This window comes from Passer domesticus, chromosome 31 (assembly GCF_036417665.1).
Source record: "Passer domesticus isolate bPasDom1 chromosome 31, bPasDom1.hap1, whole genome shotgun sequence".
Classification (NCBI taxonomy): domain Eukaryota; kingdom Metazoa; phylum Chordata; class Aves; order Passeriformes; family Passeridae; genus Passer; species Passer domesticus.
Genome location: NC_087504.1, coordinates 2,207,340 through 2,231,126, shown reverse-complemented (window position 1 = coordinate 2,231,126; position 23,787 = coordinate 2,207,340). Strand labels below are relative to the sequence as shown.

At 61.2% G+C, this 23,787-nt stretch overlaps 1 protein-coding gene across 2 annotated transcripts; it reads left to right on the top strand.

The window, feature by feature from the left end:
* GLI1 (GLI family zinc finger 1) lies at positions 1–23,760 on the top strand. 2 transcript variants are annotated; one of them, XM_064401214.1, is made up of 12 exons: positions 1–228; positions 11,845–12,022; positions 12,130–12,207; positions 12,405–12,600; positions 12,753–12,903; positions 13,705–13,803; positions 13,885–14,025; positions 15,163–15,312; positions 17,760–17,924; positions 18,993–19,241; positions 19,903–20,182; positions 20,772–23,760. In XM_064401214.1, exons 2-12 carry the CDS (start codon positions 11,926–11,928, stop codon positions 22,967–22,969), a joined length of 3,804 nt encoding a protein of 1,267 aa, XP_064257284.1. In that variant the 5' UTR covers positions 1–228; positions 11,845–11,925; the 3' UTR covers positions 22,970–23,760. The 2 variants fall into 2 exon arrangements, with proteins under 2 accessions (XP_064257284.1, XP_064257283.1); XM_064401213.1 differs by having other exon boundaries at positions 13,702–13,803; positions 20,772–23,759.
* The last annotated feature ends 27 nt before the right edge of the window (positions 23,761–23,787 follow it).

Below are 23,787 nucleotides of genomic sequence, written 5' to 3'. Positions count from 1 at the left end.
ACCCGCCGGGATCCGCCGCCCCCGCGGCGCTCCGGTAACTCACTGCGGGCGCCCGGGGCGGGCCGGGGGAGTGCGGGGGGCGCCGTCCCGTCCCGTCCCGTCCCGCCCCATCCCGGCCGCCGCCGTCCCTCCTGGATGTGCCGCTTCTCTCCCACACCGACCCGCCGCCACCGCCACCGGGGGAACGGGGCACGCGGAGCCGCGGGGCCGCGCGGAGCCCCCCCGCAGGTAGGAGCCGTCGGGCGGGTCCGGGCCGCGGCATTCTCGCTGCCGGGATGGCGCCGATCCCTCTCGGCTCCGTCCCGTGGGCTCCGCGGGGGAACCGGGACTCCCACCGGGGCTCCCGGCGTGGGGGGACCGGCCACGCGGGGCGGGCGGAGGGGATGAGCCCCACGCGTGCCCCGTCACGTCCCCTCGTGCTCCCGCCCACGTCCGCACGCTCCCGCCGCGCTCGGAGCGCCCGGTGGGTGGGAGGTCGGCTCGGTGTGTGGGTGGGCTGGGGCGGCCGCACCGGCCCGGTGGAGCCGCTCGGAGCTCCGGGAGGGAGAGGCTGGTTCGGAGCTGGGGGGCTCTGAGGACTGCTGGGTGCTGCTGGGTGCTACTGGGTGTTACTGGGTGTTACTGGGTGCTACTGGGTGTTACTGGGTGCTGCCGGCTCTGCCTGGATTGGGGATGTTGGACTGGGGGAGCAGCGACCAAGTGAAAGTTGCTGTCCCGGCCGCGGTGACGCAGCAGCCGCAGGATTGTCCCGGGGGGCTGTGCCAGCTGTGCCACCCACCCTGCCAGCCCCTGGGCACCCTGAGCCTCGTGTCGCGGTGCCCGCGGAGCTCCAGCAGCCGCCTCGTGGGGCTCGGAAGCCCGGAGAGGTGGCGGGGCACGGGGGTGGCCCCAGGGCCGCAGCGGCCGGATGGACCCCGCCGGCAGCACCCGCTGTTCCCGGGGCCCTGGCACGGCTCCGGAGGGGTTGGCACGGCCATAACCGGGTGCTCCCGGCCCCCTGATGTCCTGCCAGGCCGTGTGATGGCACTCGGCGCTGCGGTGACGGCGTGGGGGCTGCGCCTCTCCCGAGAGGATGGGGAGGACGGAGCTGAGCGATGCCTGTGGAATCTGGGGGGAATTTGGGGGAATTTGGGGGGAATTTGGGGGAATTTGGGGGGAATTTGGGGACGCCCAGCACGGCGCTGGCGCTCCGAGGGCTGCAGCCTCTCCTGGGAGGATGGTGAGGACAGAGAGAAGGCGGCTGAGGAATGGCTGTGGCATTCCAACGCTGTGTTTGGGGACTGGGAAACCACTGGATCCTCCAGCCACAGCTGGGGTCCCGCTCCCAGCCCTGGGAGCGATTTGGGGACCCGGCAGATGTTGCTGAACCCCCTGACTCCAGGAGTTTCCTCCTGCTCTTCTGCCTGTGCCAAACCTGAGCTGATGGATGCGGGTGGGCACTGAGGTTTGGGGGAAGGGAGGAGGAAGCAGCTGGATGAAGTTTCTTCAGAAATTCAGACCTAGGAAAGCTTTCCAGTTTTCCTGCTGCGTCCAGCTGAGGCAGAGGCTGCCTCTGTGCGGGACAGGGTCTGGTCGCTTGGGGGGATCCTCATCTCCCCCACACTCCAGAGTCTTTTCCATCACAAAACCGAGGGAGCCGAGCCTCTCCGGGCCCCCAGGGCCGGTGTGGTGGGAGGTGGTGGAATAAACTCCGTGCCGGAGCTGGCTGAGCTGCGAGGATCTCCCTGGAGGAGAGAAGTTTCCATCCCGGAGTGAGTCAGCACGGACACCTTGTGACGCTCCGTCCGGGCGGGACAGGCAGCGAGAGGCGGGCGGGGAGCTCGGGACCCGCTCCTCGCTCTCCAGAACCCGGGAAGCTGCAGCACGACAGGTTCAGATTGGATATTAGGGGAAATTCCTTCACCGGGAGGGTGATCAGGCACTGCCCAGGGCAGTGGTGGATTGGCCATCCCTGGAATTGTTCAAAACTCACGTGGATGTGGCGCTTGGGGACACTGGCTGGTGTCAGCGCTGGGTTTGGATTGGATTTGATGATCCTGGAGGGCTTTTCCAGCCTTAATGACTCCCTGGTTCCACGGGCAGGTGGCTGGAAGAAATGAGGGCCCTTCACCCAGGGCACCTGGGAGAATGCTGGGGACATCCTGTCTGTCACCCAGAGAGCCTGGGACACCAGTGGGGACATCCTGTCACCCAGAGAGCCTGGGACACCATTGGGGACATCCTGTCTGTCACCCAGAGAGCCTGGGACACCAGTGGGGACATCCTGTCTGTCACCCAGAGAGCCTGGGACACCATTGGGGACATCCTGTCTGTCACCCAGAGAGCCTGGGACACCTTTAGGGACTTAGGGACATCCTGCCCTTCACCCAGTGATGCTGGGACACTGCTGGGGACACCCTGCTCTTCACCCAGTGCTCCTGAGATAATGTTTGGGACATCCTGCCCTTCACCCAGTGCTCCTGGGATAATGTTTGGGACACCCTGCCCTTCACCCAGTGCTCCTGGGACGCTGTTGGGGACATCCCACAGGTGCCAGCCCATCATCCAGGGGCAGCACTGCTCTTCCCACCCTTCCCACCTGCTGCTCACGTCCTCCCACCTGCACAGGTGCCCTCCTGCACACGCCGTGCTCACTTCAGGGAGTGTCTGGATGCCACTCCCAGGCAGGATTTTTGGGATTTTGTGGGATCCCCAACAAAATCCAGGTGGGATTTTTGTTCAGGGGTTGGATGGCCTGGTCCATCGTGGGACTGAGGGTTCCCACAGGAGCACAGTGAGCTCATCCCAATCCTTGTGGCACATCCAGACCCTTGGGAAGCTGCAGGACAGCAAGGTGAGCAGCAGATAAAATAAACATAAATGAAAGAGCTGCCTCAGAGTGGGAACAATCACAAAACAGAGTCAGGTTTCAGCTCTGCTGCATCCAGGGTGAGGCTGGGGGATGTTTCCAGGTGTGAGAACCCCCACTGACCAAGTCCTGGCCAGGATTTCTGGAAGCAGAGCTCTGGCTGGTGGCCCTGGGGTGGCAGAGGACATCCTAGAGGGGATGGAGCTGCTGTGTGGGGACAGAGCAAGTCTCCAGCCAAGGAACAAGCCACCAACACCAGATATTTCAGGTGAGACAAATGGATCCCAGCAGGCAAATCATGGCTCGGGATTTTGGGAACAGCCTGAGGACACTCACACCTCCACTTCCCAGCAGGCAGAGAGGTCTCCTGCCCCAATAAATCCCTAAATCCCCAAGGGTGCTCCGTGCTCAGCGTGTCAAGCCACAGGTAATCCCACAGATTAACAGGATTCCTGTTGTGTGTCCCATCCTTCAGCGGTGCCAGAGCCGCTTCTGGGTCCTGCACGTCCCCCTGCTCCCTCCTCGGGGGAATCCTGCAGGATGGGGCTGTGAAATCCTGCAGGGTGGGGTTGTTGGGGCAGGAACAGGCTCAGTGTCAGGCTCATCCTCATCCTCCTGCTCCTGTCCTCAGGGGAATCCTGCAGGATGGGGTTGTTGGGGTAGGAACCGGCTCAGTGTCATCTTCATCCTCCTGTTCCCATCCTTGGAATCCTGGAGGATGGGGCTGTTGAATCCTGCAGAATGGGATTCTTGGGGCAGGAACAGGCTCAGGCTCTTCCTCTTCCTCATCCTCATCCTCATCCTCATCCTACTGCTCCCATCCTCGAGAGAATCCTGCAGGATGGAGTTGTTGGGGTGGGAACAGGCTCAGTGTCATCTTCATCCTCCTGCTCCCATCCTTGGGTAAATCCTGCAGGATGGGGTAGGAACAGCCTCAGTGTCAGGCTCTTCCTCATCCTCATCCTCCTGTTCCCATCCTTGGAGGAATCCTGTAGGATGGGGCTGTTGAATCCTGCAGGATCGGGTTGTTGGGGCAGGAACAGGCTCAGTCTCAGGCTCAGGCTCATCCTCATCCTCCTGCTTCCATCCTTGGGGGAATCATGCAGGATGGGGCAGGAACAGCCTCAGTGTCAGGCTCATCCTCATCCCCCTGTTCCCATCCTTGGAATCCTGAAGGATGGAGTTGCTGGGGTAGGAACAGGCTCAGTCTCATCCTCTTCCTCTTCCTCCTGCTCCCATCCTCGGGTAAATCCTGCAGGGTGGGGTTGTTGGGGTAGGAACAGGCTCATCCTCATCCTCCATCCTCATCCTCATCCTCATCCTCATCCTCATCCTCATCCTCATCCTCATCCTCATCCTCATCCTCATCCTCCTGTTCCCATCCTCGGGTAAATCCTGCAGGATGAGGCTGTTGAATCCTGCAGGATGGAGTTGTTGGGGCAGGAACAGTCTCAGTGTCAGGCTCATCCTCATCCTCATCCTCCTGCTCCCATCCTCAGTGGAATCCTGCAGGATAGGGGCTGCTGGGGTAGGAACAGGCTCAGTGTCAGGCTCATCCTCATCCCCCTGTTCCCATCCTCGGGGGAATCCTGCAGGATGGAGCAGGAGCAGTTCAGTGTCAGGCCCCTGACTGCGGTCAGAGGATGGATTTTGCCGCTCGTCACGTCTGACCTCCGATCCCTCGGGATGTCCAGGATGTCCCCAGCCTGCCCAGCTGGGATGGGGACCGTTCCCGATGCCAGGGGAGGGAGTGGTGCCTGCCAGGGGCTCCCACAGCCGTGACTCAGAGCTGGGATTTTATGGGTCCCACATGTTCCGTGTTGTTGCTTCCCTCCAGCGCCGGGGAGGAGGAAGAGGGAAGCATAAAAATTCCTTCCAGCAGCTGCTGCCATGTGCGTGCCCCCCTCACCTCCACCCCAAAACCTTGCCCCCCACCCAGCCTCCAGCCTGGTGGAGGTGTGGGCCAGGGATGTGGCTTTAGGGGGGTGATTTGGGGGGCAGCTTGTGCCGGGGGGCCAAAGCAAACAACGTGCACCGAGGGTCTCCCGCCTGCCTGGGGACCACCTATGGAGCCCCCCCACCCTGCCTGGCCTGCCACGGCTTCCTGAGCAGCTCTGCTGTGGTGGAGGGCTGGGAATCCCTTCTCTGCAGCCCCCCTTTGTGGGTTATCCCTGCCTCTCCTCTCCTCCCCCGGCGCACACGTGTGTCAGCGTGTGTTAACACGCCCAGGGACGTGTCAGTGCACGGCCCTGGCTGGATCTGGGTGCACGTGGGACGCAGGGGGGAGATGGTTTTGCCCCCTGAGATGTGGCACTGGGGGTGCTGGGGGACGCCTGGAGGCGTGGGTGGGCTGGGGAGGGATTTCTGATCCTCCCTGCGAGCGCTGCAAAGGGCAGAGAAGAATTTTGGGATTTCTGGGTGGGGAATGAGGATGTGTGACAGGGCTGGGAGAGGGAGGATGGAGCCTGGGATGTCCCAGGTCTGTCCTGGCAGTGATGTGTCTGCTCCTTTCCCTCCGCACCAGCACAAATGAAGCTGGTTCCTCCTTGCCTCAGCTTTTCCAGGCCGGGGACCACCTTGGAACGAGCTTGGCAGCCCCCACCAGCACGGGATCATGACCCTGAGTCGTCCCCTTTCAGACCCCCTGAACCTGAAGCGATGCTCTTTGTGGAGCCGCGCTCCTGGGCAGATTAGCTGCCCCACGCCGAGGGGCTGGGCCGCTCCTAAAGCCCGGCCTAAGGGGGCGGGGGGAGCTCGGGGAGGGCCGGCGGGGGGTTCCACACCTCCCCTTGTGCAGGCAGAGCCCAGCAAGATGCGGGGTCGGGAGAAGCGCTTCCCAGCCCAGGCTGAGCTCAAAAGGAGTTGGAGATCCTCACGGGGGGGTCTCCAGGTCTGTGCAGCTCCAGGGAGGGTGGGAGGGGGCCTGGCAGACCCCTGCCCTGGTTGGCAGCTGGGATGTGTCCCCGTGTCCCCCGGACTGTGCTGGCACAAGCGAGCATCCCCTGCCAGCCACGGGATTTGCAGGCCAGGTTTAGGGTCGGGTTTGGGGTCGGTGGCTTTGGGGCTGTTGGGGTTCACCTACCCCAGCACAGAGCCTGGCTCTCCTCATAAAAGGGTGCCCAGGGGTCTCTGGGGGGTGTCCCCACCATGGTTGGCCCTGTCACACCAGCCCACCCTTGCCTGTCCCTGTCCCCACCTCAGCACCCCGGATTTTCACTCCAGCTCCCTCCCCGGGGCTGTGTCCCCCCTTTTTCCCCCTGTGCGGGACACCCTGCCTGTCCTCTCTGCTCCCACCTCCCCTCGATTCTGGGGTTCTCTGCTCCCATCACCCCTCAGTTTTTGGGTTTTTCTGTTCCCACCACCCCTCGATTTTTGGGTTTCTCTGCTCCCACCACTCCTCAATTCTGAGGTGTCTCTTCTCCCACGTCTCCTCAATTTTGGGGTGTTTCTGCTCTCACCACTCCTAAATTTTGGGTTTCTCTGCTCCCACCACCCCTTGATACTGGGATGTCACTGCTCCCACCTCTCATCAGTTTTGGGGTGTCACTGCTCCCACTCCCAGCGGTTTTGGGGTGTCTCTTCTCCCACCACCCCTCAATTTTGTGTTTCTCTGCTCCCACCTCCCATCAGTTTTGAGGTTTCTCTGCTCCCATCACCCTCAATTTTGGGGTGTCTCTGCTCCCATCTCCCTTCTGGTTTGGGCTGTCTCTTCTCTCACCACCCCTCAATTTTGGGTGTCACTGTTCCCACCACCCCTCGATTTTGGAGTGTCTCTGCTCCCGCCACTCCTTGATTTTGGGTTTCTTTGTTCCCACCTCCCATCAGTTTTGGGGTTGCTCTGTTCCCACCTCCCAGCGTTTTTGGGATGTCTCTTCTCCCCCCAGTCCTCAAATCTGGGGTTTCTCTGCTCCCACCACTCCTTGATTTTGGGTTTCTCTGTTCCCACCTCCCATCAGTTTTGGGGTGTCTCTGCTCCCCCCACTCCTCAATTCTGGATTTCTCTCCTCCCACCACCCCTCGATTTTGAGTTTCTCTCCTCCCACCCCCCCACCATCCCCACCCCTCCATCACCCCCAAACCCCAAATCCCCCCTCACGCACGCAGAAAACACGTGTGTTCACCCAGGCGCTGCCAGCAGCCCCACGCACGCAGCCCCCCCGCGACCCCCGTGAGCCCCCCGACCCCCCCGGGCCCCCCACGCCGGGGGCTGCGCCGGCGGTGATGGATTGTGCCACACACAGCTCGGCTGCGGCGTGCCGGGGGCTGATCCAGCGCTGCCATCGCATTCCTCCCGCCCGGGGCTCTTAACCCTGCCGGGGCCGGGGGGGCTCGGGGACCCCCACCCCCCCCGGGGCTTGGGAGGGGTGGGAGCCCCCCTGCTGCAGCCTTTGGGGGGCAGTGGGAGCGGTGGCCGTGCCCGTGGGAGCTGAGGGGGGGTCTGCAGGGGCGTGGGGTGCCCGAGGGGGGTCTGTCCTGTCTAGGGTGTGGTGGGGGTCTGTCCCATCCTGGGGTGCTCGAGGAGGGGTCTGTCCCTTCCAGGGAGCTGAGGGGGGGGTCTGCAGTGTCATGGAATGCTCGAGGAGGGGTCTGTCCTGTCTAGGGAGCAGGAGGGGGGGTCTGCAGTGTCTTGGGGTGCTCGAGGAGGGGTCTGTCCTGTCTAGGATGTGGTGGGGGTCTGCCCCATCCTGTGGTGTTCGAGGGGGGGTCTGCCGTATCCTGGGGTGCTCGAGGGGGGGGTCTGTCCCGTCTAGGGTGTGGTGGGGGTCTTCCCCATCTTAGGGTTCTCAAGTGGGGGTGTCTGTCCCATCTTGGGGTGCTAGAGGAGGGGTCTGTCCAATCCTGGGGTCCCCAAGGGGCGGTCTGTCCCTTCCAGGGAGCTGAGGGGGGGTCTGCATGGTCATGAGGTGCTCGAGGGGGGTCTGTCTAGGGTGTGGTGGGGGTCTGCCCCATCATGGGATGTTCGAGGGGGGGTCTATCCTGTCTAGGGTGTGGTGGGGGTCTTCCCCATCTTAGGGTTCTCAAGGGGGGGTGTCTGTCCCGTCTTGGGGTGCTCGAGGAGGGGTCTGTCCTATCCAGGGTGTGGTGGGGGTCTGCAGTGTCATGGGGTGTTCAAGGGGGGGTCTGTCCCATCCTGGGGTGCTCGAGGGGGGGTCTGTCCCGTTTAGGGTGCGGCGGGGGTCTGCCCCATCTTGGGGTGCTGGGGAGGGGGGAATTGCAGCCTCCTCCTCCTCCTCCTCGGGTGTCCCCGGGCTATCAGCGCCCACGCCTGCCCCCCAGCACCCCTCGCTGTCACCACGACCCCCCCCCAACCTCCCCCCATCCCCTTCCCCTCCCTCCCCTCCCCTCTCCCCTCTCCCCCCGGCCCCGTTCCGCGCTGTCCTCAGGAAACTGGAGCCAGATGACAGCTTTTCGGTGTGTCTGCAGCAAATACACGGCGAGGAGCTGGCGGGGGAGGGGGCGGCCAGCCCCGACCCCCCTCCCGCTCCTCGCTGGGGCGTCTGGAGCCAGCGCCGCTCCGAGCGCTGCCGCCGCTGGCCGCGCTCCTGGTTTTCTTGGCAGGGAGCAGCAGGAATGTGTTTCAGTTTGAGTTTCTTGGCAGGAGCGGAGCGAGGGAAGATTCCCCTCATCCCGCCTGCGCCTGGCTCTCAAATTTATGCCCAAAGGCTGCGACTTGGGTGGGCCGCGGCGGTGTGCGGCCGGCGGGGGAGGCAGCGCGGCGGTGGCCGGGGCTCCGCGTGCTTCCCATTGCTTCCCGTCCCTTCCCGGCGCTCCCAGCCCCGGCCAGCCCCCTCGGCTCGGGGGGCCGCCGCGGTTTGGGGAGCCCCTGTGGGCCCCGCGGGGTTGGGGGGGAGCATCCCGTGGTTTTTTTGGGGTGGTTTTGGGGTGGTATGCTGAGCTGTGAGGATGTGGGGGATTGGGGGGTGGCACCTGGCACCCAGCTGGCACCCACCTAGCCAGGCTGGCTCTGCTCAGCAGACCCCTCCCCACCTCACCCAGCGCTGCCTCAGCACGGTGGGACCCCCAAACTCGCAGGAGGAGGGGGCAGAGCCCCCACAGGGGGTACTGGAAGGGGAAAAAAAGGGGGGCACAGCCCCAGGGAGGGACGTGGTGTGAAAATCAGGGGTGCCGAGGTGGGACAGTGTGAGATCTGCTGTACCTGTGTGTCCCCACGCTGGGCACACGTGTGTGGAAGCCTGGAAATGTCCCAGAGCAGTTTGGAGCCACCTGGGCTGGTGGAAATGTCCCCGCTCGTGGGGCAGGATGAGCTCTGAGCTCTCTCCCTGTTGATGCAGAGCTCTGTGTGTGTTCCCTCAGCTGTACCTGTGCTGCTGTCACACACGTGTGTGCTCCAGAGCTGGCACAGGGTGTGCTGGAAGGGGAAAAAAGGGAGACATGGCCCCAGGGAGGGACGTGGTGTGAAAATCAGGGGTGCTGAGGTGTGAGCTGTGCTCTACCTGTGTGTTCCCATGTTGGGCACACGTGTGTGGAAGCCTGGAAATGTCCCCGAGCAGTCTGGGCTGGTGGAAATGTCCCTGCTCGAGGGGCAGGATGAGCTCTGAGCTCTCTCCCTGTTGATGCAGAGCTCTGTGTGTGTTCCCTGGGCTGTACCTGTGCTGCTGTCACACACGTGTGTGCTCCAGAGCTGGCACAGGGGGTGCTGGGAGGGGAAAAAAGGAGGGCAGAGCCCTGGAGAGAGAGGTGGTGTGAAAATCAGAGGTGCTGAGGTGGGAAAAATGTGAGCTGTGCTGTACCTATGTGTCCCCACGTGCAGTGACACACTGGGCACACGTGTGTGGAGGCCTGGAAATGTCCCCGAGCAGTCTGGGCTGGTGGAAATGTCCCTGCTCGTGGGGCAGGATGAGCTCTGAGCTCTCTCCCTGTGTTTACCTGTTGATGCAGAGCTCTGTGTGTGTTCCCTCGGCTGTACCTGTGCTGCTGTCACACACGTGTGTGCTCCAGGGCTGGCACAGGGGGTGCTGGAAGGAGAAAAAAGGGAGACATGGCCCCAGGGAGGGACGTGGTGTGAAAATCAGGGGTGCTGAGGTATGAGCTGTGCTCTACCTGTGTGTTCCCATGTTGGGCACACATGTGTGGAAGCCTGGAAATGTCCCCGAGCAGTTTGGGGCAGTGGAAATGTCCCTGCTCGAGGGGCAGGAGGAGCTCCGAGCTCTCCCCCTGCTCATGCAGAGCTCTGTGCGTGTCCCCTGTCACACACGTGTGCCAGGTGTGTGACCTGGGGCTGCCCAGGGCAGGGGGACAGGGCTGGGGCTCCCCAGGGCGCTCAGGTTGTGGGGAGGGGGAGGTGGGCATTTGCTGAACTCAACCCCCATCACCTCCCAGGTGCACATTTGTTGGATTTTTCTCTTTTCTGACCCAAATATGGGGCAACTGAGAGGTGTTTTAAAAACTTTTATTCCATTTTCAGTCTCGTGTAGAGGGTGAGACAATACAGATGTTCTAATTCATCACAATCAGAAGCCAACTATTTCTTAATTACAATGCATTAGAAGCATTTCTTGGCTTATAATGTGTTTTTAATCGTTCAAAACTAATTTCTAGTTTTATTTCTCTTTTAACAATGTTTATCTCGTTTCAAAGTTAGTGGGTTTTATCTTAAAGTTTGTATAGAGATGCAAACTTTAAGGGATTTTTTCAGGATTTTTTGTATGTAGATGCAAACTTTGAAGGATCTGTGTGAGTTCTGGGTCAGGTTTTGAGAATTTTTCACCCAAACACGCGCACCTTTCTGCTGTTTGTGTGCTCACACCTGAGCAGCAGCGTGCACAGCGGGCTGGGGTCACCCCATAACCCCACAAACTTTGGGGGAAGGCTTTGCACACCTCCTTAGCCCCGGCAGGAGGTTGAGAGCCCCAAACTCTCCTGCCAGGCTCAGGGGACAGGTGAGACCCCCTTCTCTGCCCCCTGTTTCCTCCTGGTCTCTGTTCCCCCTTTCCCCCCCAAATTCCACCACCTTCCTGGGCAGCCCCCTCCCCTGTGCCTGCCCCGCTGCCCCCCTCCCTCCATTCTTCGTGCCTGACACGCTCACAAAGCCCCTGGACGAGCTTTCAAAGGGGCAACTCATGCGGAAGAATTGCTGCCCCCCTCGCCCCCCCGGCTCCCAACGCAACCCAGCGCTTTTCCCAGCGGGGTGAGGGGCTCCCACTCCCCCAGACCCCTTGTTCGGGGGCGATTCCCCGCGTCTCAAAGGGAAGGGGGAGAGGCAGCTCTTGTTCCCAGCGCCACCCAACCTGTGGTGGCTTCTCCCGCTCCTGTGTCGCCCCTCGGGGGTTTTGGGGCGGGACAGGGACCGGGGGGGGGTGGGAATGGGTGGGCTCAGGAGGGTGGCTCTGCATGGAGATGGAGCTGGGGGGCAGGACAAGGACCGGGAGTGGGGGGACCAGGGGGTTGGGGTGGATTTGGGGCGGAATGGTGGCCCCGGGTGGGGGGGAAAAGCTCAGGGCAGGACCCCACAGGCGGGGGGCTGGGCTGAGCCCCGTGGCAGGGGCGCGATGCGTGGGTGGGACAGGGCAGGGTGGGGACCCGCGGGCAGGGTGGGGACCAGCGGGCGAGGCAGGGCTGGGTGGGACCTGCAAACGCTGGAGAATCCCTGGGAAGGGAGGAGTAAAGGAGCCAGCTCTGGGCCTTGGCCCGGGAATGGTTCCGGCTGTGCCTCGCTTTTCCGTTTCATAGAATCCCGGAATGGTTTGGGTTGGAAGGAACCTTAAAGTCACGTTCCGACCCAAACCGTAGGCAGGGACACCTTCCACTATCTCAGGTTGCTCCGAGCCCCGTCCAACCTGGCTTTGGACACTTCCAGGATTCCGGCGGCAGCCACAGCTTCTCTGGGCACCCCGTTCCAGGCCATGCCCACCCTCACAGGGAGAAATTTCACCCCAGTATCCCCAAATCTCTCGGATTTCAGTTTAATTCCAGCCCCGGCTCCCGCGTGCTGTGGCGCCCCCTGGCGGCCAAACCCAACCTCTCCCCCTCCCCAGGTCCCCCCCGGGCCCCGCCGCCCCCCGGGCCCCGCCGCCACCCCGATGTGCCCCTGAGCCACCCCCGGGCCCCACCGCGACATGTTCGACCCCGCGGGACCCCCGGCCGCCGGCTACAGCGAGCACTGCTGCCTGCACCCCCCGCACGGACCGGCCCCCGCCGCCCCGGGACCGCCAGGTGGGTCACGGTGGGGGCTCCAGGATCCCCGTGCACCCCCCCCAGAGGTCAGGGGTGCTCCGGGGGTCCCTGTCCCACAGCCAGCCCTCCTGTTCTCCCCCCTCCAGGGCTCGATTTCCCCGTGTGCCACCAGCCCGGGCACCGCGGGTACGGGCTGGCACCAGGAGCTGAGCACCCTGGTGATGGTGAGTCTCCGGTTTTGGGGGGCCGTGGGGCAGGGGGGATCCCGTAGAGGGGTTAAACACCTCTCTGTATCAAACCCGAAGTGAATGGCACACTCGGGGCACTCCTGCAGCCTCCAAACGCCGGGGGTGTGGCCTTGGGGTGCCTCCAGCCCCCCAGGACCTTGCTGAGGGCAGTGCCCCCCGCTCTGCCCCCCCAGGCTCCCGGTTCTCCACGCCCCGCGGTGCAGGAAAGCTGGGCAAGAAGCGGGCACTGTCCATCTCCCCTCTGTCCGACTCCAGCATCGACCTGCAGACCGTGATCCGCACTTCCCCCAACTCCCTGGTGGCCTTCATCAACTCCCGCTGCGCCTCTGCCGGCGGCTCCTACGGTCACCTGTCCATCAGCACCATCAGGTGGGCACCTGCCCTCGCCCCCTGGCAGCTGGCGGGGCGCTGAGTGCCCCTTCCCACCTCGGGGAGCAGGGTGGGATGGTGGGGAAGGGAGGATTCAGACCTCGCTGTTGTCGCCTGACGGTGTCACCCGCTCGTCCCTGTGCTCTCCACAGCCCGTCCCTGGGGTACCAGAGCCCGCCTGGGCAGCAGAAGGGCCAAGGGCACCTGTACACGCCTCCCCCAGCCTGCAGCTCCCACGAGCTGCCCACACACCCGGGGCTGCTGCAGCACCAGCCTGCTCGTGGGGCACTGAAACACTGCCAGGTACGGGGGGATTAATGGGAGAGGGGCACTGAAACACTGCCAGGTATGGGGGATCTGTGAGAGGGGCACTGAAACACTGCCAGGTATGGGGGGATTAATGAGAGAGGGGCACAGAAACACTGCCAGGTACGGGGGATCTGTGAGAGGGGCACAGAAACACTGCCAGGTGTGGGGGATCCATGAGAGGGGCACAGAAACACTGCCAGGTGTGGGGGATCCATGAGAGGGGCACAGAAACACTGCCAGGTGTGGGGGATCCATGAGAGGGGCCCTAAAACACTGCCAGGTATGGGGGATCCCTGGCAAAGGGGGCACAGAAACACTGCCAGGTATGGGGGGATTAATGAGAGTGGCACAGAAACACTGCCAGGTATGGGGATCTGTGAGAGGGGCACTGAAACACTGCCAGGTATGGGGGGATTAATGAGAGAGGGGCACAGAAACACTGCCAGGTGTGGGGGATCCCTGGGAAAGAGGGGATCCATGAGAGTGGGATCTGTGTGAGAGGGATCTGTGTGAGGGGGAATCAATGTGGGAAGGGATTCCTGTGAGAGGGATCTGTGTCAGAGGGATCTGTGTGATTGGGATCCTTGTGAACGGGGATCCATGTGAGAGGGATCCCAGTGAGAGGAGATCCATGTGAGAGGGATCTGTGTGAATGGGGTTCCATGTGAAAGAGCTCCCTGTGAGTAGGATTCCAAGTAAGTGAGCCGTGTCCATGTAAGCTGTGCGTCCATGTAAATCCTCTTCTGGTGCCCATCTCCCTGCTGACTGCTTCCTGCTTCCCTGCCCTGGCAGCAGCTGAAGCTGGAGTGGAGCCTGGGCAGCCCCCTGAGTGCCAAATTCCCAGAGGAGCGATCTGAGGGTGACATCTCCAGCCCAGCATCCACAGGCACCCAGGTACATCCCAGGCCATCAGATCCCCCCACTCCCCACTCCCATGGGCTCACCTGGCAGCGCTCACCTGCCCGTGCCCCCCAGGACCCCTTGCTGGGCATGCTGGATGTGCGGGAAGAGCTGGAGAAGGAGGATGGCAAACCCGAGTGTGAGGCTGTGTATGAGACCAACTGCTACTGGGACGGCTGTGCCAAGGAGTTCGACACACAGGAGCAGCTGGTGCACGTGAGTCAGGGGCTGCCAAGGTGCTCCCACCCCAAAATCTGCCCTCAGGCTGCTGGGTAACATCTCCCTGGATCAGCTCGTGATTCCTCCTCCCAGCCACCCCTGGGAACTCACCATGATGCTGGAAGTTCCCTCCTGGGAAGGGAAGGATGTGCATCCCCCGCTTCTCCTCAGCCACTGGTGCTTCCAGACTCCCTCCTTTGCTCCAGCTTTCCATCCTCCAACTCTCCTATATCTCCCTGACCATCCTTTGGACCACCTTGACCCCTCTGGCTGCTCTTGGACCTCCCAGAGTATCCCTCAAACATCCCCTGCATTCTCTGCCTCCTCCAAACACCACCTGGCCTGTTCTCCCCCAAACTCTGGTGCCTGCACCTGCCATCCCAGTCCCACTTTGTCACTTTCTCCCATCCCAGTCTGTCCATGTCCCATTCTCCCATCCCAGTTTCTCCTGTGTCCCTTTCTCCCACCCCACTACTCTCCCAATCCCTCCATCCCCTTTCTCCCACCCCATTTTCTTCTGTATCCCTTTCTCCCACCCCAGTCTCTCCTGTATCTCTTCCTCCCATCCCAGTCTGTTCATGTCCCTCTCTCCCATCCCAGTTTCTCCTGTGTCCCTTTCTTCTGTCCCAGTCTCTCCTGTATCTCTTTTTCCCATCCCAGTTCTCTCCTAATCCCTCCATCTCCTTTATCTCATCCCAGTCTCTCCTGTGTTCCTTTCTCCCATCCCAGTTCCTCAATGTCCCTTTCTCCCATTCCAGTCTGTCCATGTCCCTTTCTCCCATCCCAGTCTCTCCTGTGTCCCTTTCTCCCATCCCAGTCCCTCAATGTCCCTTTCTCCCATCCCAGTTCTCTCCCAATCCCTCCATCCCCTTTCTCCCACCCCAGTCTGTCCATGTCCTTTCTCCTGTCCCAGTCTCTCCTGTGTCCTTTTCTCCCATCCCAGTCTGTCCATGTCCCTTTCTCCCACCCCAATCCTTCCACCCCCTTTCTCCCATCCCAGTTTCTCCTGTGTCCCTTTCTCCCACCCCACTCCTCTCCCAGTCCCTCCATCCCCTTTCCCCCCCGGCACTCCTGCATCCCCCCGTCCCTCGCCCCCTCCCCAGTGCCCCCAGCGACGCCGCTCTCCGTCCCCAGCACATCAACAACGAGCACATCCACGGCGAGAAGAAGGAGTTCGTGTGCCACTGGGCAGCGTGCTCGCGGGAGCAGAGGCCCTTCAAGGCTCAGTACATGCTGGTGGTGCACATGCGGCGCCACACAGGCGAGAAGCCTCACAAGTGCACGGTGAGATGCCAAAAACTCCTCCAAAATCCTGGCTGGGCTGGGAGGATGAGGGGTGTCTGGGTTTGGAAAGACAGGGGTGGGCTAAGGAAGGCAGGAGCCTCCCCTGAAATGGAAAATGGAAACCCGCTCCCTCTGAATTGTTATAAATGTGAAATTAAGGGGCTCTCAGGCAAAAATATGGGAGCGGGAATAACAGTTCTTTATTAGGGAAGAAAATGAAAAGATAGAATAAACAATGCAGTAAATCAAAACAACACTGGCAGAGTCAGAACACAACCTGGTACCCTGTTGGTAGCAGTCCAGTTGGAATTGTGGCTGCAGCCCTCCTGGAGTGCCAGGGGTGGTTCTGTGGAGCAGGGATCCTGGAGAAGGGTGTTGTCTTCCTCTGAAGTTCCAGTGGAAGAGGCAGCTGCTCCTCTGGGAATGCAGTGGAGAAGCTGCTCTGCTGTCCCAGAATCTCAGATTGTATCCAGGTAGGAATGTTTGAAATCTCAGATTGTATCCACGTAGGAATGTTTGAAATCTCAGATTGTATCCAGGTAGGAATGTTTGAAATCTCAGATTGTATCCAGACATGAATGTTTGAAATCTCAGATTCTACCCAGGTAGGAATGTTTGAAATCTCAGATTGTATCCAGGTAGGAATGTTTGAAATCTCAGATTGTATCCAGGTAGGAATGTTTGAAATCTCAGATTGTATCCACGTAGGAATGTTTGAAATCTCAGATTCTATCCAGGTAGGAATGTTTGAAATGTCAGATTGTATCCAGGCAGGAATGTTTGAAATCTCAGAATCTATCCAGGTAGGAATGTTTGAAATCTCAGATTGTATCCAGGCAGGAATGTTTGAAATCTCAGATTCTACCCAGGTAGGAATGTTTGAAATCTCAGATTGTATCCAGGTAGGAATGTTTGAAATCTCAGATTGTATCCAGACATGAATGTTTGAAATCTCAGATTGTATCCACGTAGGAATGTTTGAAATCTCAGATTCTATCCAGGTAGGAATGTTTGAAATGTCAGATTGTATCCAGGCAGGAATGTTTGAAATCTCAGATTGTATCCAGGTAGGAATGTTTGAAATCTCAGATTCTATCCAGGCAGGAATGCTTGGCTCCTCCCCTGGGCGGAGCATCTCCCAATGGATTATGGAATTTTATCAGTCGTGCAGTGACACTCAATGGCCCATGAACAGGAGATAATTAATAATTAATGGTCCATTAACAGCAGATATCTGCTGGAGGGAGGATTGGTTTATGCAAGAGAGAAAGAAAACTGCCTAATGAGCAGCAGATAATGCCCCATCTCTGACAGATGGCAAATAGAGCACACATTACCTTGCAATCCAGAGCAAGGGGGGACAGGGGAGAGCATGGGAGGGGTACAGGTGTGTCAGATTATGCTCTTTTTTGACTCAGAGGTGGGGTAACTGAGAGGCATTTAAAAAAATTTTATTCCATTTTCAGTCTTATGAGAAGGGTGGGGCAATTTAGATGTTATAATTCACGCCATCACAATCAGAAGCTAATTATTTCTTAATTACAATTCACTATAAGCATTTCTTGGCCTATCAGCTTTTACTACACCACACTACAAATACTTTTATCATCTAAAATTACCCCTTGTAAGTCCTACTACAATCCATCTTTCACAGTTCTATTTCTCTAAAGTACCTAGTCTTATTTACAAGACTATCTTCTAAAACTTATTTCTAGTTTAATTTCTCTCTCAACAACGTCTGTCCTGTTCCATAGCATTTCTAAACCAACTTTTATCTCAAAGTTTACGTACAAATGCACACTGTATGAGCCTTCTGTCAAGTTTTAAGAATTTTACAAATTCATTTCCCACACAAGTTTAGCAGCTGGAGCCCGGGTGGCAGAAGGGGGTGGGCAGCAGGTGGGTACAGGTACGGGGCTCATGAAATCCTGGAATATTTTGGGTTAGAGGCACCTTAAAGCTCATCCCATCCCACCCCTTGACACGGACAGGGACAACTTTCACTGTCCCAGGCTGCTCCAAGCTCTGTCCAACCTGGCCTTGGACACTTCCAGGGATGGGGCAGCCACAGATTCTCTGTGCCAGGGCCTGCCCAACCTCACAGGGAGGAATTTCTTCCCAAAATCCCATCCAAACCCAGAGTCACATTGCCCCAGCGTTGTCCCACACTTTGGAATATGTTCCTGAATTTAATTCAGGATGGGGAGCTGGGTGTTTCTGCCAATCCCAGTTCGGGGTTTCCCTTGGGGGCTGCCACGGGGCAGAGGGAGGTGGCACAACCCCATGCTGAAGGGCTGTGCCACGGTGTGAGGATGCACTGAGGAGGGCAGGCGTGTTGGGAGGTGAGCTGTGTGTCCCTGGCAGACGTGCCAGGGCTGGGGATGTGGCACGACATGCCCCAAGGCTTGGTGGCAGCGTGTGACACGTCCCACCCTGCTCCGCCGCAGTTCGAGGGCTGTAACAAGGCCTATTCCCGCCTGGAGAACCTCAAGACCCACCTGCGCTCGCACACGGGGGAGAAACCCTACGTGTGTGAGCACGAGGGCTGCAACAAGGCCTTCTCCAACGCCTCCGACCGCGCCAAGCACCAAAACCGCACCCACTCCAACGAGGTACGGCCCCACCACGGCTCCCCAGACCATTCCTGCCCTTTGAGGGCTTCTCACATCCCTGGGTACTGCCCCTGCGTGCCCCAGATCCCTCTTTTCCTGCTCTAAATGTCTCCTCCATCACCAGCATTCCCACTGGGATCCCTTTACCCCGCTCCCTCCTTCCTCTGCCCTCCTGAGCTCACCCCAGTGCCCACCATGGACACCATGGGGACTCACCCGCTTTGATGCCACCCTCAGCTCTCTCCAGAGGGTGGTACAGAGGTTTATTTTTGGGGAGGGGGCTGTGGTTGGAGCTGACAGCCTCCCTCCTCCATGCCTGCCAGTTTTCTGGGTGAGCCAAGCACCAAAACTGCACCCACTCCAACGAGGTACGGCCCCACCAGGGCTCCCCGTGTGCTCCCAGATCATTCCTGTCCTGAGGGCTCCTCACATCCCTGGGTACTGCCCCTGCGTGCCCCAGCTCCCTCTTTTCCTGCTCTAAATGTCTCCTCCATCACCAGCATTCCCCCTGGGATCTCTTTATCCCGCTCCCTCCTTCCTTTGCCCTCCTGAGCTCACCCCAGCGCCCACTGTGTGCCCTCCGTGGGGACTCACCCGCTTTGATGCCACCCTCAGCTCTTTTTGGAGGGTGGCAAGGGGCATTTATTTTTGGGGAGGGGGCTGTAGTTGGAGCTGACAGCCTCCCTCCTCCATGCCTGCCAGTTTTCTGGGTGAGCCAAGCACCAAAACCGCACCCACTCCAACGAGGTACGGCCCCACCAGGGCTCCCCGTGTGCTCCCGGCTCATTCCTGTCCTCTGCGAGCTCCTCACATCCCTGGGTACTGCCCCTGCATGCCCCAGCTCCCTATTTTCCTGCTTTAAATGTCTCCTCCATCATCCCTGGGATCCCTTTACCCCGTTCCCTCCTTCCTCTGCCATCCTGAGCTCACCCCAGCGCCCACCGTGCGCCCTCCATGGGGACTCACCCGCTTTGATGCCACGCTCAGCTCTGTCCAGAGGGTGGTACAGAGGTTTATTTTTGGGGAGGGGGCTGCGGTTGGAGCTGACAGCCTCCCTCCTCCTTGCAGAAACCGTACGTGTGCAAGATTCCCGGCTGCACCAAGCGCTACACGGACCCCAGCTCGCTGCGGAAACACGTCAAGACCGTGCACGGCCCCGACGCCCACGTCACCAAAAAGCACCGAGGGGACGTGGGGCCGGGCCGGGCGCTGCCCACCCCCAGTGCCCCCCCGGATATGAAGCAGGAGAAGGATGCAAACGGCCCCGGCGAGGCTCGGAAGGACGATGGGAAGCTGCTGGTGCCTGAGCTGGCCTTGGTGAGGAGCTGCGGGGGTCACGGAGGGTGGAGGGAGGGTTTGGTGGTGGGGCATCATCCCCAAGTGATAGGACAAGAGAAAACAGCCCCAAGCTGTTCCAGGGGAGGCTTAGGTTGGATATTAGGGGAAATTTCTTAGTTGTCAGGCACTGGAATGGGCTGCCCTATTGAATCACCATCTCTTTTTGGTGAAGTGTCCAAAAAACTTTGGGATGTGGCACTTGGGGACATGGTTTAGGGGTGAACATGGCAGCGTTGGGTTAATAGTTGGAGCCTGTGATCTCAGAGGCTTTTCCAACCCTCACGATGATGCCAAGCGTGTCCAAGTGTGTCCTAACCCAACATGGCACCGTTGGGTTAAGAGTTGGACTCTGTGATCTCAGAGGCTTTTCCAACCCTCACGATGATGCCAAGTGTGTCCAAGTATGTCCTAACCCAACATGGCACCATTGGGTTAAGAGTTGGACTCTGTGATCTCAGAGGCTTTTCCAACCCTCACGATGATGCCAAGTGTGTCCAAGTGTGTCCTAACCCAACATGGCACCATTGGGTTAAGAGTTGGACTCTGTGATCTCAGAGGCTTTTCCAACCCTCACGATGATGCCAAGTGTGTCCCGGGTGCTTGACCCCCCTTTCCCTTGGCCTGCTCTGGTTCTCCCCAGAAGCCCCAGCCCAGCCCAGGCGGGCAGTCCTCGTGCAGCAGCGACCACTCGCCCCTGGGCAGCACCACCAACAACGACAGCGGCGTGGAGATGGCGGGAAACGCCGGCGGCAGCTACGAGGACCTGTCCACGCTGGAGGACGTGGTTCCCGGCGAGCCCATGGGCACCTCGGGGCTCATGGCCCTCCACAAACTGGAAAACCTCCGCATCGACAAACTGAAGCAGCTGAGGAAACCGGCGGCGTCCAAGGGCCTGAACCTGCCACCCATCCCTGGAGCCGGTGAGATCGGGGTGCCTCTCCCCCAGGATGTGGGGCCTGGCCTGTTGGAAGTGTGTGCTGTGATCTGGTTGGCAGCCAGAGGGTTCCACACCTCGCTGTGGACCCCAAAATCTGGGGAAATATTAAAGCCCTAAAGAGGTTCCAGGAAAACTGGAGAGGGATTTTGGACAAGGCCTGGAGTGGCAGGACAAGGGGAATTGGCTTCATGGTGGCAAAGAGGGCAGGGTTAGGTGGGGTATTGGAGGGAGTTCTTCCCTGGAAGGGTGGGGAGGCCCTGGCACTGGGTGCCCAGAGAAGCTGGGGCTGCCCCAACCCTGGGAGCATCCAGGACCAGGCTGGACCAGCCTGCTCTAGCGGGAAATGTCCCTTCCCATGGAACATGGGTGCTATTTAGGATCCCTCCCAGCCCAAACCATTCCATGATTTTTCCAACCTGGATAAGCTTCTGCTCCTCTTTGTTGCCACCTGCCCCCTGTCCCCGCCAGCTCTAACCATGCCAGAGCCACATCCCAGCTCTGGAGGTGGCTCCTGTCCCTGCCCTGCCCTTGCCACGCTGTGCCCGTGGGTAACTCCTCCTTCTCTCCCTCAGGCCTGCCCGGGGAGGTGCCCGGCGTCCCGGTGCCACCGCCAGCCTCTCACCGGCGCATCGCCGAGCTGTCGGCGGCAGAGCTGGGCCTGGTGTCCCTGGGCGAGCGCCGGAGCAGCGGCACCAGCACCGTCAGCTCTGCCTACACCGTCAGCCGCCGCTCCTCCCTGGTGTCCCCGTACCTGACCGGGCCGTGCCCGGGCGGCGAGGCCGGGGTGATGCCCGGCGGGACGTGCCCGGTGGACGGCTACGATGCCGCCTCTCCGGACGAGTCGCGGCGCTCCGGCGACGCGTGCGGGGGGCTGCCGGGGGTGGGCAACCTCACCCCGGCACAGCGCTACCGCCTCAAGGCCAAATACGCCGCGGCCACGGGCGGCCCCCCGCCCACCCCGCTGCCCGGCGTGGAGCAGGCGGGCGCGGGCGGGCACGGCGCCGTGCCCGGGGGCTACCCCGCGCCCGCCGGAGCTCGCTGCCTCGCCAACGGCTTGTTGAGAAGGCACAGCTCCAACGAGCAGCCCGGCTACCCGGGCAGCGTGCCCGCTCAGCTGGCGCCCCGACACGGCGTGCGACGGGCGAGTGACCCTGCCCGGGCGGTGGCCAAGCCTCCGGCCGTGCCCAGGGTGCAGCGGTTTAAGAGCGTGGGGAACGTGAGCGTGCCAGGCGCGGGCAGGACGGCGCTGCAGCCCCTGGGAGGCTCCGAGGCCAACCTGCAGCGCCACGGATTCTCCCCACGCCCCCCCAGCATCACCGAGAACGTCTTCATGGAGAGCATGGGCCCCGAATCCGGCCTGCTGGACATGGAGCAGTACCTGAGCTACCCCGAGGAAAGCTTCCCGTGCCAGGGCACTGGTGTGGAGCTCCAGGGTGGCATCTACGGTGCCCACCGGACCATGGTGGGGGCACACGGGGACATGGAGGAGGGGCTGCTGCAGCCCGAGTTCTCCCTGCCGCAGTGCCAGGTGAACCAGCGCTTCCCCAGTTTGCCAACTGGGAACGGGGCCGTGCCGGAGCCCTGGGATGGACCCCCCCAGGGCACGCTGGGGATGAACTCCAGGCAAAGCGTGGGTGCTCCCACCATGTCCGGGCCACACTGTCCTCGTCCAAACGTCGAGTACCCCCATCCCAGCGCCTGTGGGCAGCATCCCAAGCTGGTGAGCTCGTGCCAGGACCAAGAATTTTCCGGGGGGCATCGCTTTAACCGGCTCCAGATCAAATCCGAGCAGCGGTACCCGGCGCCGAGCCCGGCACTTGCTCCCTGCCCCAGTGCCAAGCTGGCCGGGCCCCCAGCGTCCCCCGCTGCCTTCGGGCACCCCATGGATGTGGGGCCGGGTGGGTACCCCCCTGCGGGGCCCACGCCGGGTGGGTACATGGGCATGGCCAGCCCGGGCGCCCGCAGAGCCCAGACCCCCACCCTGCAGACCAAAGAGGTGATGGTCAGGAACTACGTGGAGGCGCAGCAGGCGCTGATGTGGGGGGAGCAGCCCCCCTCCAAGCCTGGCGTGGGGCTGGGCAGTGAGGCCGGGCAGTGCCAGGCCATGCCAGCCCCGCCGTACCTCAGCCCCAGGTACTGCAGCTACCAACCCAAACCGGATCACCTGCAGAGCCTGGCGGAGCCCCAGCACCTCCTGAGCCCGCCCTGCTTCAACCCCGAGATGATCCCACACCCTCCCGGTGGCCCCAAACCGCCGGCTCACCAACCCAGCCTGAGCTACCCGGGCAGCCTGGCACAACCAGGGCACGGCTACGAGGGGGTGGACACCGGTGCCCGGCGCCTGCCACGCTTGCCCCCCGCCCGCCCCGTGCCCGAGGGGTCTGCAAACCTCCCCCTGTACTACCCAGGCCAGGGCCCGCATGGGCAGGGGGGCAAAGGTGGGCACAAGCTGGTGGGCCAGGGGGCAGCGAGCTGCGGGGGGAGCGGGCACTACGGCCCAGAGGGACTCAAGGGCACCTCCTGTTACTACCTGGACTCGGGGGAGCAGGTGGCCAACAGCCTGGACTCACTGGACCTGGAGAACACGCACCTTGACTTCGCCGCCATCGTGGAGGACGTGGAGACCCCCCCGGCCCTGCCCGGACCCCCCAGCCCGGGCGGGGGGCTGCTGCTGCCCTCCTCTGGGGGTGCCAACATGGCAGTGGGGGACATGAGCTCCATGCTGAGCACGCTGGCGGGGGAGAGCCACTTCCTCAACTCGCTGTCCTAACGGGGGGTACCTGCCCCCTCAAGGGGGTACCTGCCCTCAGGTGGGCACCTCTGCGGCCGGGGGGGTCCCAGGGTTTGGGCAGGGGTGGGAATCCTTCTCACACCCTGGGGGGAAGCGGGGGACACCCCTGGAGCCCCCCCTTCTCCAGTCTCTGAGCGTCACCCTCGTTCAGGAGGGGTCCTGGGCACATCCCCAACCTTCTGGGTGACCTCTGGCGTGGGGAACTGGTTTTACTGGGGCGTCACCGCGGTGTCCCCACCCGGGATGAGCCCCCCCCGCCCCCTCCCACCTTGCAGCCTTAACGCCGAAACCAAAGAGCCCCCGCCCCGCGGGCCGGCCCCATCCCAGTGCTCCCAGTGCCCCCCCTGCCCCAAATCCCAGTCTGTCAGGACTGCAAGCGCCCCCAGCCCCGCCCCGGGGGGGCAATTCCCCAGAGGGGGGGCGGGGGGGTGCCTGTACATAGTGTTCATACCTGTCTGTCTGTCTGTCTGTCCCCCCGAAGCCCCCGGGTGTGAGAGCACCAGCAGTGCCGCCCCCTCCCCTCATTAAACCCTTTCTCAGGGGACTGTGAGTGTGTGTTTGTCGCCTCTGCCCGGGGTTTGTCACCCTCATCTCGTCCTGGGCAGGGACATTTCTTGGTCCCCTGTGACCAAAATCCCCCCGCAGCAGCTTCAGCACCCCCGGTCAGGGATCCAGAGCTGTTCTTGGGGTGTTGGCGAGACCCAGATTGCAATTAGTGCTTCAAACGGCTTAAAATAATGCTGTTAATTATGCAAAAATAACGTGAAAATAATTCAGTTTTCATGCGAAAAAAAAAT